Source organism: Labeo rohita, chromosome 8 (assembly GCF_022985175.1).
Source record: "Labeo rohita strain BAU-BD-2019 chromosome 8, IGBB_LRoh.1.0, whole genome shotgun sequence".
In the NCBI taxonomy this organism is placed as follows: domain Eukaryota; kingdom Metazoa; phylum Chordata; class Actinopteri; order Cypriniformes; family Cyprinidae; genus Labeo; species Labeo rohita.
Genome location: NC_066876.1, coordinates 23883984 through 23896321, shown reverse-complemented (window position 1 = coordinate 23896321; position 12338 = coordinate 23883984). Strand labels below are relative to the sequence as shown.

Sequence of the window (12338 nt, the reverse complement as noted above, 5' to 3'; positions counted from 1 at the left end):
TGAAAGTGGACAATACCAGCTTTTTTGACAAAACGTGTTTAGTGTTTAGATAGCGTTATGTGTAAAGAATAATGCAGGGCACTCTGCACTTTTTTTTTTTTTTTTGAAATGGCGTTTATCGGTTTTTGCAAATAAACTCTTCATATATATAATATATTGCTATATAAATGTGATGTTCCTGTGTGCTGTTACAAGAAGAGACAATTACAAAAATTATCAATTCATAATTTTATTTTTCTAAGATCTCTCTTTTTTTATTATTAATTCTGGAAAAGGAAAAAGACATATTTAAAACTAAAAACAACAACATTAGAATAATGCATAAAAGGATAGAACAGTAACACCCCAAATGACTCTTGCTCCCGATCCATTAAGATAAAAAAACAGATTCTCAAACCTCAAGATTAAGCTTCTCAAACAATGTTATACAGTACATACATCTGATAGTTTTAAAAAGACATTTCTATAACTTACTTTCTTTAAACAAGAAAAAAAAAAACAATCTTAATAAAAAGAGTTGAATCTGAATGTGTCGGGATGGAGCCTCTGGGTAACTCCAGCCCCACCCCAACCCAACATCCTACCCTTTTGTATGCACACACAGAGCATCCTTACATCCAGTCTGCTGGCTCCAAGTCAGTATTGCTTCGGCCCTCCAAACACTTGTGTCGTACAGGGGGTAAACACGCACCAACAGTCCACACAAAAACTACATCAACAGCAGCCTGCATTGTGTGAGACCTGGCTCGGTCTGAACAGCCAAAGTCCGCCGCCTCCTCCTTCGATCAACATCTGAGCGCTGACAAATGGCAGTGGGCGGCCATCGGAACTCCAACACCTGTCATCTTTGGTTAGAATGGAGAATGAACAAGCCCCTTTGTGTCCAACCACAAATTAAATACATGATGAAACGCAGAATCAGATTTGTTGGAATTAGGTTTCAGATATTATGTACAAACCAGTGTTTTTAAAATACAGAATCGCTGTGCTTTGTGCATTAATGGGAGTTGGTTTAACCAGAGCACATACTACTAGACCAAGTGGAGTGGATAAAGGTTAACCAAGTTAAAAAAAAAAAAAAGGAAAAAAAAGAACAGGATTTAGAGATGAAACTAAATCTTGTGCCTTAAAATCAATACTCATGCACCAAAAACCTACCCTGACAACATACTTAAGTTAATCAATCTAATTAAAACAAATTGTTGTGTGGAATCCTGAATGACTGTGCAGCCTACGGTGTTAAAAGGGCAAGAACGAATCACGGCAGAAAGAGGAAGCGATGTCTTATCTCGCTAAAGAATGGCTCTGTAGACTTTGATGCATCAGAAAACAACAAAAGACTGCAGGGTTTGGCCCTTTAATTTCATTGAGCCATTCAATTGAGATCTATAGCAGCAAATTCCCTTGAAAATTCACAGTTGAAAAGCTTACTTTGAAAGAAAGAAACCTCTGAATGCTTCTCAATTCACCGCTAGTGTTATTCAAAGCTTTCACAATCTTTCTAAACAACCTGCACTCTAAAAAAAATGCCAGGTTCACCCCGTTGGGTCACTTTATTGGGTTATTTTTACCCAGGTGCTGGGTTATTTTTTTCTACCCAACCGCCGGGTTGAGTCTGTCTCTGACGAAACAACTCAGCTGCTGAGTTACAGTTAGTCAGACCGCGGGCTTTTTAAGTCCTCTACAGGAGAGAGCGGTTCTCATCGCCGCCGATTTGCACTTCTTCAGCGAAATAAAGGTTTGTATACATTTTATTTAATTTATAAAGTCTTTAGTGAGCTATAAATTGTATTATTTTACGGAACGCAACATAAGGACGAGATGTCAGTCAGCTGCGTCAGCAGCGGTTGTTTCGCAGGATGTACACGCCTTTTTGCCTTGCATAAAATAAATGGATTTTATTTGTTATTGTACCAAGTTTAATCCTAAAAAATATTCTCAAATGCAAGTACTCTTTGTTTATGGGCAGTTTTTGGAGTCAGTCATGCCATTTTTCAGCTACGAGTGAAATGCGAGGCCACAGTCTGAAGTTCAGTTAACCCGGCGAACAGCAGCCCTTCACCGGCTCAGATTTCGGCGACACAACGGCATGAGAATTAGCGCTATTTCGGTAAAAACAATTACAGATAACGGTTGAAAACACTAAAATTAAAATTCTACTTTTAAATGTTACATTTCATGTCTAAAATGCTTGTTAAATGAGTTTAAATGTATGCAGTATCGTAAACTATGCTGTATTCACCCAAATTAAATCAATTTGTCTTGTATTTTGTCCATGTGTTCTTGCTTAATAATAAATGTTCATCTATTGATTATTGCTGTTGCCTCTAGTAAGTCTGTGTGCGTTTTTATAAGATTCAGTCCATTTTAAACCAGCAATATAATAATTTTTAAACAATAGTTGACTTAAAATAACCCAGCATGTTTGGTAAAAACATTTAACCCAACCCAGCATGTGTTCTGTCCAATATTTACCCAGCGCTGGGTTACCAAATAACCCAAGTTGGGTTGTTTTTAACCCAGCATTTATTAGAGTGAAAACTTTAAGAGTCATAGTTGCATCCAGACAAACTCCCTTTGAAGGCAAGCAGCTTGACTAGAGAGGACTAAAATAGATTTTAGATGACCTCACTCTTGTGCCTTTATTGCTAGTGATAGTCTTTAAACCTACCCGCAGCTCAAAACATTACTTAGTGGATTAAACCATGTGTCATTAACTAGCAATCTGATGTTGAAAGAAAAAGGGAAATTCTTTATTATCATTAGGAGGAGCTTTTGAATGATGTGCTATGCTTTGAAATGATTTGCTTAAACATAACAATCACTGAAAAGACAGAGTAATATGCACGATTATAGCTTGAGCTCCAATTTGAATGCCAACAAGAGAGGAGTAACATTTCCAAACATACTTGACGTCAGGCTAAAAACAAGAAAAACTGGTTGCGAGTTGTGTGTCATCGCCACAGGGTTCAGAAGTGATTTCTGTCTTTAACTCCGACTGCTACCTGTGTTGTGTGCATGATTTGTTCTTACACAATTAAACCATTTATTAACCCAAAACCCATTCAAAAGGTTAAACGACTGGAGAATGAATGTGGAAATGCTATGATGAAGATCTGGCTTTAGGAAAGTCCCGACAAGATAATGAACGCTTGATCTTTCTACTGGCCCAACATGATGTATGTATCTGGACGTGAATATACTCTGTATCGTGTCATCCCAAGTGGTGGTTTCTTTGAAATATGATGATGAGCGAGCGGCCCTCCTAGTTTCATTTCACCTCAGGGTGCTATGGACACCCTCACATGCTGAGAAGGAAAAGAAAGCAATAGCAGAGAGAAAAAAAAAATAGACTGGGAACAAGGATTTGAGCTTTCCCTGCCTGGAGCGGTGTAGATCATCAGGTGTCATCTCATCCCAAGCTCTGCTTTTACATAAAGGCAAAAACTCATCGGAAGGGAACGTCGGTGCATAGAGGTCAGCATCCCGCAGGGCGTATGAGAAAACGGACCCACACATCTGCGCACAAGAGCCATCCAGAAAAAGCCAAATAGTTAGACGAATGTGTAGGATGCTTCAAAACTCAATCCAGAAGTCCTCCACCAAACAACCGGTTTATTCCATCCTGCAGGGTCAGCAAGGCTAGGAAATTTGCCAGGATCTGAGATGGAGTTATTTTAGGTTGCCTGATGAGAAGTGGGAAGTGAAGACCTCTCAGGCTGAGGCATCACGGGAGCAAGTCAGAGATGCAAACCACTCAACTGACAAATGAATGCTCAGATATGGAGAGTAACCATCAGGCTGGAGGTACAGGACGGCTGGCTTATTTCCTTCGGACTGAAACCGGCATCTCAATTCGTCCAGAGAAATTCCACTTCCATCCCCCAGAGTTGCCATAGGCACACACGCACGCTCATATGTACAAGGAGATGACAAACAGAGGGAGAAAAAAAGAAAACACTTAAAACAAATCTGAGCAGCTGTGTATCCGTCAAGCTGCTTCGATAGTAACGTTGTCCATACAAAATGGCAGCCTTCAATAAGTTACTGACACATTCATCTCGCTCTCGCTCGGACTGGGAGATGGTGGGATGACAAGAGGAGGAGGAAACGGAGGACAGCTTAGGCGTGTTGTGCGGCCAATTCCTGCCCGATGAAACGACGCAGGCGTTCCAGGTATTGGCTGTACAGTTCGATGTCGTTGTGTCCGGCTCCCTCCACCCACAGTGGCTCCACGGCTTTGGGGCAGCGCTCGTACAGGGCCAGCCCGTGGGAAAAATCTATCACTTCGTCCTCCGTCCCATGGATGATCAACACTGGAGATGTGATTTTAGACACTTTCTCAATGCTGAAACACACAAATGAACACAAGGTGTTAGAAGAAAAACAACTTCCCCAATACACACAGAGGAAAAAAAAGAACTTATTTAAGAGATTGAAAAGCTCATTTCACACTTGACATACAGTCGAGGTTAAAAGTTCACATACACTTTGCAGAATCTGCAAAATGTTAGTTATTTTACCAAAACAAGAGGGATTATACAAAAATGCATGTTATTTTTTTTATTTAGTACTGACCTGAATATTTTACATAAAAGATGTTTACATACTGAAATTATAAAAATTAACCCTTTCAAAAGTTTACATACGCTTGATACTTAATACTGTGTTGTTACCTGAATCCACAGCTGTTTTTTTTTTTTTTTTGTTTAGTGCTAGTTGTTTATGATTCCCTTGTTTGTCCTGAACAGTTAAACTGTCCACTGTTCTTCAGAAAAAATCCTTCAGATCCCACAAATTCTTTGGTTTTTCAGCATTTTTGTGTATTTAAACCCTTTCCAACAATGACTATGATTTTGAGATCCATCGTTTCACACTGAGGACAACTGAGGGACTCATATGCAACTATTACAGAAGGTTAAAATCGGGGTAAATTTAACTTATTTTGTCTTCTGGGAAATATTAAAGTATCTTCTGTAGCTTCTGAAGGGCAGTACTAAATGAAAGCATCCTTCTAGAGCATCAGTGAGCATTTGAACTTTCTGTAATAGTTGCATACGAGTCCCTCAGTTGTCATCAGTGTGAAAATACACAAAAATGATGAAAAACCATAGAATTTATGGACCTGAAGTATTTTTTCTGAAGAACAGCAGACAGTTTAACTGTTCAGGACAAACAAGGGACTCATGAACAACTATCACTTTCGGTTAAATCATGAACATTTTAAAGATTCAGCAAGGTATTTGTAAACTTTTGACCTCAACTGTATATGATCAATGAAACTCCACAATTAATTTCAGCTCCGACAAATTTCACAGTAGCCTGATATCAGCTCAGACTGTAATAGGCTTTTCTAACTTATTAGTTGTATTTAATTGTACATTTCTGATGATGTTATCAAATTGTGATGTTTTAATTTTGTCCCGGATATTTTAAATGTAATAAAAATTAACACTTTTATTCAGCAAGGACCCATTTAAAGTGATCAAAAGTGGCAGTAAAAACATTTATAATGATACAAATTTTAGATAAACGCTGTTCTATTCAAAGAATGGAGAAAAAAAATCTATCACAGTTTCCACAAAAATAAGCACCACAACTGTTTTCAACATTGATAAATCAAAAGAAAGGTCTCTTAAGCAGCAAATCAGCATATTAGAATGATTTCTGAAGGATCATGTGAGACTCATGACTGGAGTAATGGCTGATAAATTCACAGGAATAAATTTATTATTTTAAATGTCATAATATTTCACAATATTACAGTTTTTTCTCAAATTCAGATCAGTCAGCACCAAAAAATAAAAATAAGTACATACTCACTATAAACTTTCGAACAGTACATACAAACACTTAGAAATAATAACAACAATTACAAATTGTTATGTAGCCAACTATATTTTGAATATTCAAGTGTGGTGCATGTGTTGTACACATGTGGTGTATACATGTGTGTATGTGTCAGTGCCAGCACACAAAACAGCTGCATGCTAACTACACAGCACTTGTGCGAGAACAGTGGTGGTTTTGACTAAATCTGTATGGCAACCATGTGTTCTGCTACACTGGCACTGAGTGACACCACCCACCGAGTGTAGCCAACCTCCCTCTTAGCTCCACAACACTGCTGTCACAGCCAACATGCAACAATGACAATGATTGTAATGAAACTTGAAGAATAAAAAGTCTAATTCCCTTCAATCAAGAACTAAAGGTCTAATTCTAAGACTGAAAATTGTTTTGCATCTATAAATTTCAATGTGTGATAGCCAGACGCATTTTGTGTCAAAACAAGAAGCTCAGTATAATCTCCGGAAGCAATCCACATCACAGCACACTCGGTTTGCTCTCGCCAAAACCAAAACCCAGTGAATCGCTCATAAATAGCAGCAATCTGTGCTGGCCATGACAAGGCAAATCATCAGCTCATAAACAAACCGCAATGATGATGCTCTGTCAAACCTCCAGCATAACAGTAACGGCAGACAAACAATTGAGGGCAAATAGGAACCCAACGTTTTTTGGTACTCACTTGGGAAATGCGTCAAAGCAGTAAGTCTTCTTAGTGTCGGGGAAGGCCACCCTCATGCCGGAGGTGAGAGGGGAGTGCAGAATCACAGCTGCACACTCGTATCGTGATGCCAGGTCGACCGTGGGCACCGTGCCAATGCTCTGTCCATACAAGATAATATTCTCTGGGCTGATGCCATATCTGTTTGAAAGAGAGGGATCAAATGCCAATTAAATGTCATATACTGAACAAATAACTCTCTCATGTCAACGTGATTTACAGCCTATTCACACCAAAACCAGTATGAATTGCAGATTGCTGGTTGCTGTATGAATTTTCATCAGCCTTTGAAAAAAAAAGAAAAAGAAAAAAAAAAGTACATTCCTGAATTAAAGAAAATTGCGATTCTGGTTTGTATTTCACTTAATGGTTTCTCACTGATCTCACAGGCATAGTTCATCCAAAAATATAAATTACCCCATGATTTATTTCCTCTCAAACCTAGGTGTATATGACTTTTTTCTTTCAGACGAATACAATCAGAGTTGTATTAAAAAATGCCCTGGCTCCACCGAGCTTTATAATGGCAGTGAATGGGTGTTGAGATTTTGAAATCCAATAAAGTGTGTCCATCCATCATAAAAAGTACTTCGCACAGTTCCAGGGGTTAATAAAGGCCTTCTGAAGTAAAGCTATGCATTTGTGTAGGAAAAATATCCATATTTTAAACTTTCTCATATTTTAAACCATAATCTCTGTCGTAGTGCGTACATGAGAGAGTAGCGTTCCAGCAGATGACACAAGACGCAGGTGAACGCGGTGATGAACATGGAGGCACAGTGGAGAGAGCAAAACAAAACACCAGTTATGAATTATAAGTTTAAAACCTTTTTTCCCCTTTGCTGTAAAGAAAACTGGGTTCTTTATTGGACTTCAAAATCTCAACAGCCATTCGCTGCCATTATAATGCTTGGAAGAGCTAGGCAGTTTTAAGATAACTCTGATTGTATTTGTTTGAAAGAAGAATGTCATATACATCTAGGACAGCTTGAATGTGAGTAAATCATGGGGTGATTTTCATTTTTTGGGTGAACTATTCCTTTAAGAAATCTTTTAGCACTTTTAAGATTGGCTTATGTAGGCTAAAAGCAAAAAATGTTCAACCAAAGTTATCTAGATTATACATTAATATGTAGCACTGTAAACCTTGAACTCTTACAGTCATGCAGATGTTTTGGTTGTGCCCTGGTATTGATTTTGCGTCTCACCTTGAGCGTAGAGCCTGCCACGCTGCGTCAATGTCTGCATATAAATTCTTTTCCGAGGGCTTCCCTGTACTGACCCCGTAGCCGGAGTAATCATAGGAGAATATGTTACAGTTGATGCGAGTGCCAAGGCCGATATAGAAGCTGCTCATCTGGCCTAGATCCACTGCATTACCGTGGGAGAACAGGACAGTGAATCTGTGGAGAAAGACAGACAAAAAGGATGATGGGATTCGTAGTACAAATTCACCCTCTAGTATGTTCATTACACCATTTCAAGGTCTGACTCAACATCTAAGTCAAGATGGATCCACACAGTGACTTAATAACCTATAATTTCACTCGCTGAATCACTGGGCATGTAGGCGCATTTGCAGTAAGCCTGAGCTCTATGTGCCACAGGGAATGGTTTCACAACTAACACAGGGGTGTGTGTGTGTGTGTAGAATCATGTAATACCAGAGTATTCAAATACTCCAACGGCAAAAAAAAACTGTCTATGTATTTATTACATTTTAATATTTTCACTATTTCATTTATTATTTTAATATATTTTAGTTTTCCTTTTAATTGTGGTTTCAGTAATTTAAGATTTGTTGTTGTTATTCTTGCTATTCTATTTAGCTGAAATTTTATTTTAGTTTTAGTATTTTTAGTACTTCAACTTACACTACCAAAAAGTTTCAGAACGGTAAGATTTTAAATGTTTTTAAACAAGTCTCTTCTGCTCACCAAGCCTGCATTTATTTGATCCAAAATACAGCAAAAGCAGTAATATTGTGAAATATTTTTTACTATTTAAAATAACTGCTTTCTATTTTGAAAATATTTTAAGATGTAATTTATTCCTGTGATCAAAGCTACATTTTCAGCTTCATTACCCCAGTCTTCAGTGTCACATGATCCTTCAGAAATCATTCTAATATGCTGATTTGCTGTTCAAGAAACATTTGTATTAATATTATTATCATCATCAATATTTAAAACAGGTGACTACATTTTTTCCAAGGATCAGCATTTAGCTAAAATAAAAAGCTTTTGTAACATTATACACTACATCATTCTAAAGCTTCGAGCCAGTGTCATTTATTACTTTTATTTAGCAAGTATGTTTTAAATTGATCAAAAATGATAATGAAGACATTTATAATGAAATAGATTTCTATTTCAGATAAATGCTGTTCTTCTGAACTTTCTACTCATCAAAAAAACCTGAGAAAAATTCTACTCAGCTGTTATCAACATAAATGCTTTTTGAGCAGCAAATCAGAATATTAAAATGATTTCTGAAGGATCATGTGACTGGAGTAATGATGCAAAAAATTCAGCTTTGAAATCACAGGAATAAATTACATTTTAAAATATATTCAAATAGAAAACAGTTATTTTAAATAGTAAAAATGTTTTAAAAATTTATTGTTTTTGCTGTACCATGTACAATGCAGGCTTGGTGAGCAGAGGAGCAAAAGAGACTTCTTTAATAAACATTAACAACTTTTGACTGGTAGTGCATTTTTACAACAACAGTACTCATCCTATAAAAATTACCCTTAAAGAGGAAATAAAGCAACAATAGAGCAAGTAAGAATAACAGTCAGAATAACGTGGCGCGTGATAAAGAAAGAATGTGTCCAGGAAGGAGTGGCTTCTGAGTAAAGATAGCAGACAAACTCAGAGAGGGAAGCAGGAAATGGGACAAAGAGAATGGAAAAATAATGAAGGAATGTAAATGACCCATGGGGGAAAACGGGGGTCCATCAGAGGAAACAAATGACATTTTGAGTTCAACATATATTGTTGAACCTCCAATCATAAGTCATCCAAAAATGCATCCATCTTACCTGGCAGAGGGGGCACAGCGGATATACATGCAGCCCACTCTGTTCCCCCTACTAGATCGAGTCAGGAACACTTCCGTGGCATCCAGTTCCCGTTGGGAATACTGGAATTCCGCCCGCTCTGTGAGGTGGAGCTTCCAGCGCCCCTCCCCTGTGACATTCCCTCCCCCTACCGAACTCCCACCACCACCTCCTCCCCGGGACCGGAGGCCTGACGTCCCCGTGGGTCCGGCAGGCACCTGCCCGGCCTCCAGATCGGGCAAGAGGGCATAGGTAGGTTCAGGGGGCAGGAAGGCAAGCTTGGCAGCGATACGGCTGGGGCAGGGGGGGCAACAGAACAGGCAGCACAGCTCACTCACAGAAAGGCCATTCATTGTCAGCTGCAAAAGAGATGACAGGAGACTGTGGTCAAAACATAATCAACACAAAAGACTTCACGCAGTTTTCTACTCACATTAACTTAGTTTCAACTGGGCTGTGCGGTATGTATATTATATTTGTAGTAATAACAATAAATTCAATTCTTATATTAATAATATGTCTATTAAATTGTACTATTATTGTTAAATGACACCACTGGTCATGTGATCTCAACATGGTGGCACCCACGAGTGGGCGACCCTCAAATGTACAAAGTAATTATTTAAAAAGACAAGAATAAACACAAATATAATTAAAAAAATAAGCTTTGTCTTTCTATCTTTCTTTTTTAGATATTTCTCCTGCAAAATTCTCTACGAATGCTTAAACAGGTAAAAAGCTCCGACAGTAAACAAATGGTTAATAAGTAATACCCAGGTAGAATTAACTCAGGCATCCAGTAAACCTATCTCCCAGCTATACTGTCCTCCCAGCTTAAAACTGATAGTCTATCCGCTACTTGACACTGTATAGACTACAAAAATATAAATAATATATAGTCTGATATTGCCGGTTTAAGAGGCTCCAATAAAATATCCACCAGTGGTCACATCAGTCCAAACAGTCCCGCTTATCGCTAACTCAACATTTACACCTCATCTACGCCTCCAAACGAACAACATATTGTTAACAAACACATGAATGTATATACTTGTCCACATACGTGTCGTTCTCTTTTCCACAGCCTGCCAAAGCCGGATTTCTTTATATTTTCACACCTCTGTCGCTAAGTAGCTAGCTCGTAGTGAGGGGGTAGGGGGGAGTTAGCCAGCTAGCCAGTGAGCTACGACTCCTCTCAGATAAGAAATAAAGACCCGAACGGCGCTGAAGACATGTCTCATCTGCAAATAAAAAGCTGAGCCCTGCAGGAATAAAACTCGATTTCTGATTTGTCGTTCCGAGGTGATTCCCGGCTACCGTCCTGGCATGTAATAATCTGCTGGTATAGGCTAATAGAGCTGTGTGTTTTTTTCCACTCCAGTCAAAGATGTTTGTTAGCTTTCCCACTCTTCATTGCGTTGTACTGCTACGGCTTGAAGTAGGAGGCGCTGTAGAGATGGGGAATAGTATGTAAACATGATTAAAACATGTTGGGCTGAAGGCTAAAACGATGACTAAAATGTTATTTTCAAACATGATATTCTATAACAACGCAGTATGCTTAAATTACATTTAAATATTACTGTTTAAAAACGTATAATAATCTCTCTCTCTCTCTCTAATATATATATATATATATATATATATATATATATAATACATAAAAGACTAAAATCATATCATATATATATATATATATATATATATATATATATATATATATATATATATATATACACTGTATTTTTACAAAAAGCACATTGTGTCAAGCATCTGCAAACTTATTAAGCAAAATATTTATGGGAAGGTTAATGGGAAATTTGTATGAGTAGTATACGGATTTGAAAAGAAAATGTTTTATTGTATTCTTATAAAATAATTTTAAAATACATATTTGAACGCACACTGTCGAGAGGCGTGTAACCAATCAGAGGGTCCGCTAAGTCACACGTGACTCGACGAGTCGTCAGTGCGGAAATCATGCAAAGTGGATTACAGTCCTTTCGTTAAAACGTCTTTGCTCTTTACTGTACCCGCATCCGGAAATTACGCTGACGGGACATCGAGGGAGGGGCATCCCAGGGACTTCTGTCAGATTTGCTGGCGTTGCGATGTAAAATCTTCCAGACAGCTGATGATTACACTCGCAAGGGACATCTACCAAATACTTTTATTTAAATGAAGTTGTGTATGTGCATTGTATACCAAATCATTTAACGTTACTTTCAAATCAGACAATCCACTATTTTTTAAAAATGGGCCGCAGTGTATATATATATATATATATATATATAAATAGGAAAAAACTAAAATATAAAAAGACACATAACTACTCTTACTACTACTTAAAATATGGACAACTTTATAAAGTTCCATGGCTTTGTTCATAACGTTTCTCACCAATAAATAGTCTTTAATAAAAAAAAGTGAAAAAGAATATATAAAATCTTAATGTATATAGTCTATTAAAAATGCTTGTGTGGTTTGTGTAGCTTGTTTTCACTTTTTTTTTCAACGAACGTGAAAGCCAATCAAATCACTTCACACTTAAGACTTCAAAATACCAAGGAAAATTTAGATCACTAGTGAGAAATGGTGGAGATGCTTTGTCTTTGCGGAGAAGTGATTATCTTTCCGGCCCTTCCAGGCAACGTGTGAACTGTTTTATAAGGAACTGGATTAAAAAACAAGAAAAACACTCCT

At 37.7% G+C, this 12338-nt stretch overlaps 1 protein-coding gene across 1 annotated transcript; it reads right to left on the bottom strand.

Moving 5' to 3' along the window:
• Positions 1–213: 213 nt before the first annotated feature.
• abhd17ab (abhydrolase domain containing 17A, depalmitoylase b) lies at positions 214–11043 on the bottom strand. Its single transcript, XM_051117684.1, has 5 exons — positions 10699–11043; positions 9618–9994; positions 7780–7974; positions 6533–6712; positions 214–4348 (listed from the first exon to the last, which is right to left on the bottom strand). Exons 2-5 carry the CDS (start codon positions 9986–9988, stop codon positions 4123–4125), a joined length of 972 nt encoding a protein of 323 aa, XP_050973641.1. The 5' UTR covers positions 9989–9994; positions 10699–11043; the 3' UTR covers positions 214–4122.
• Positions 11044–12338: the final 1295 nt, after the last annotated feature.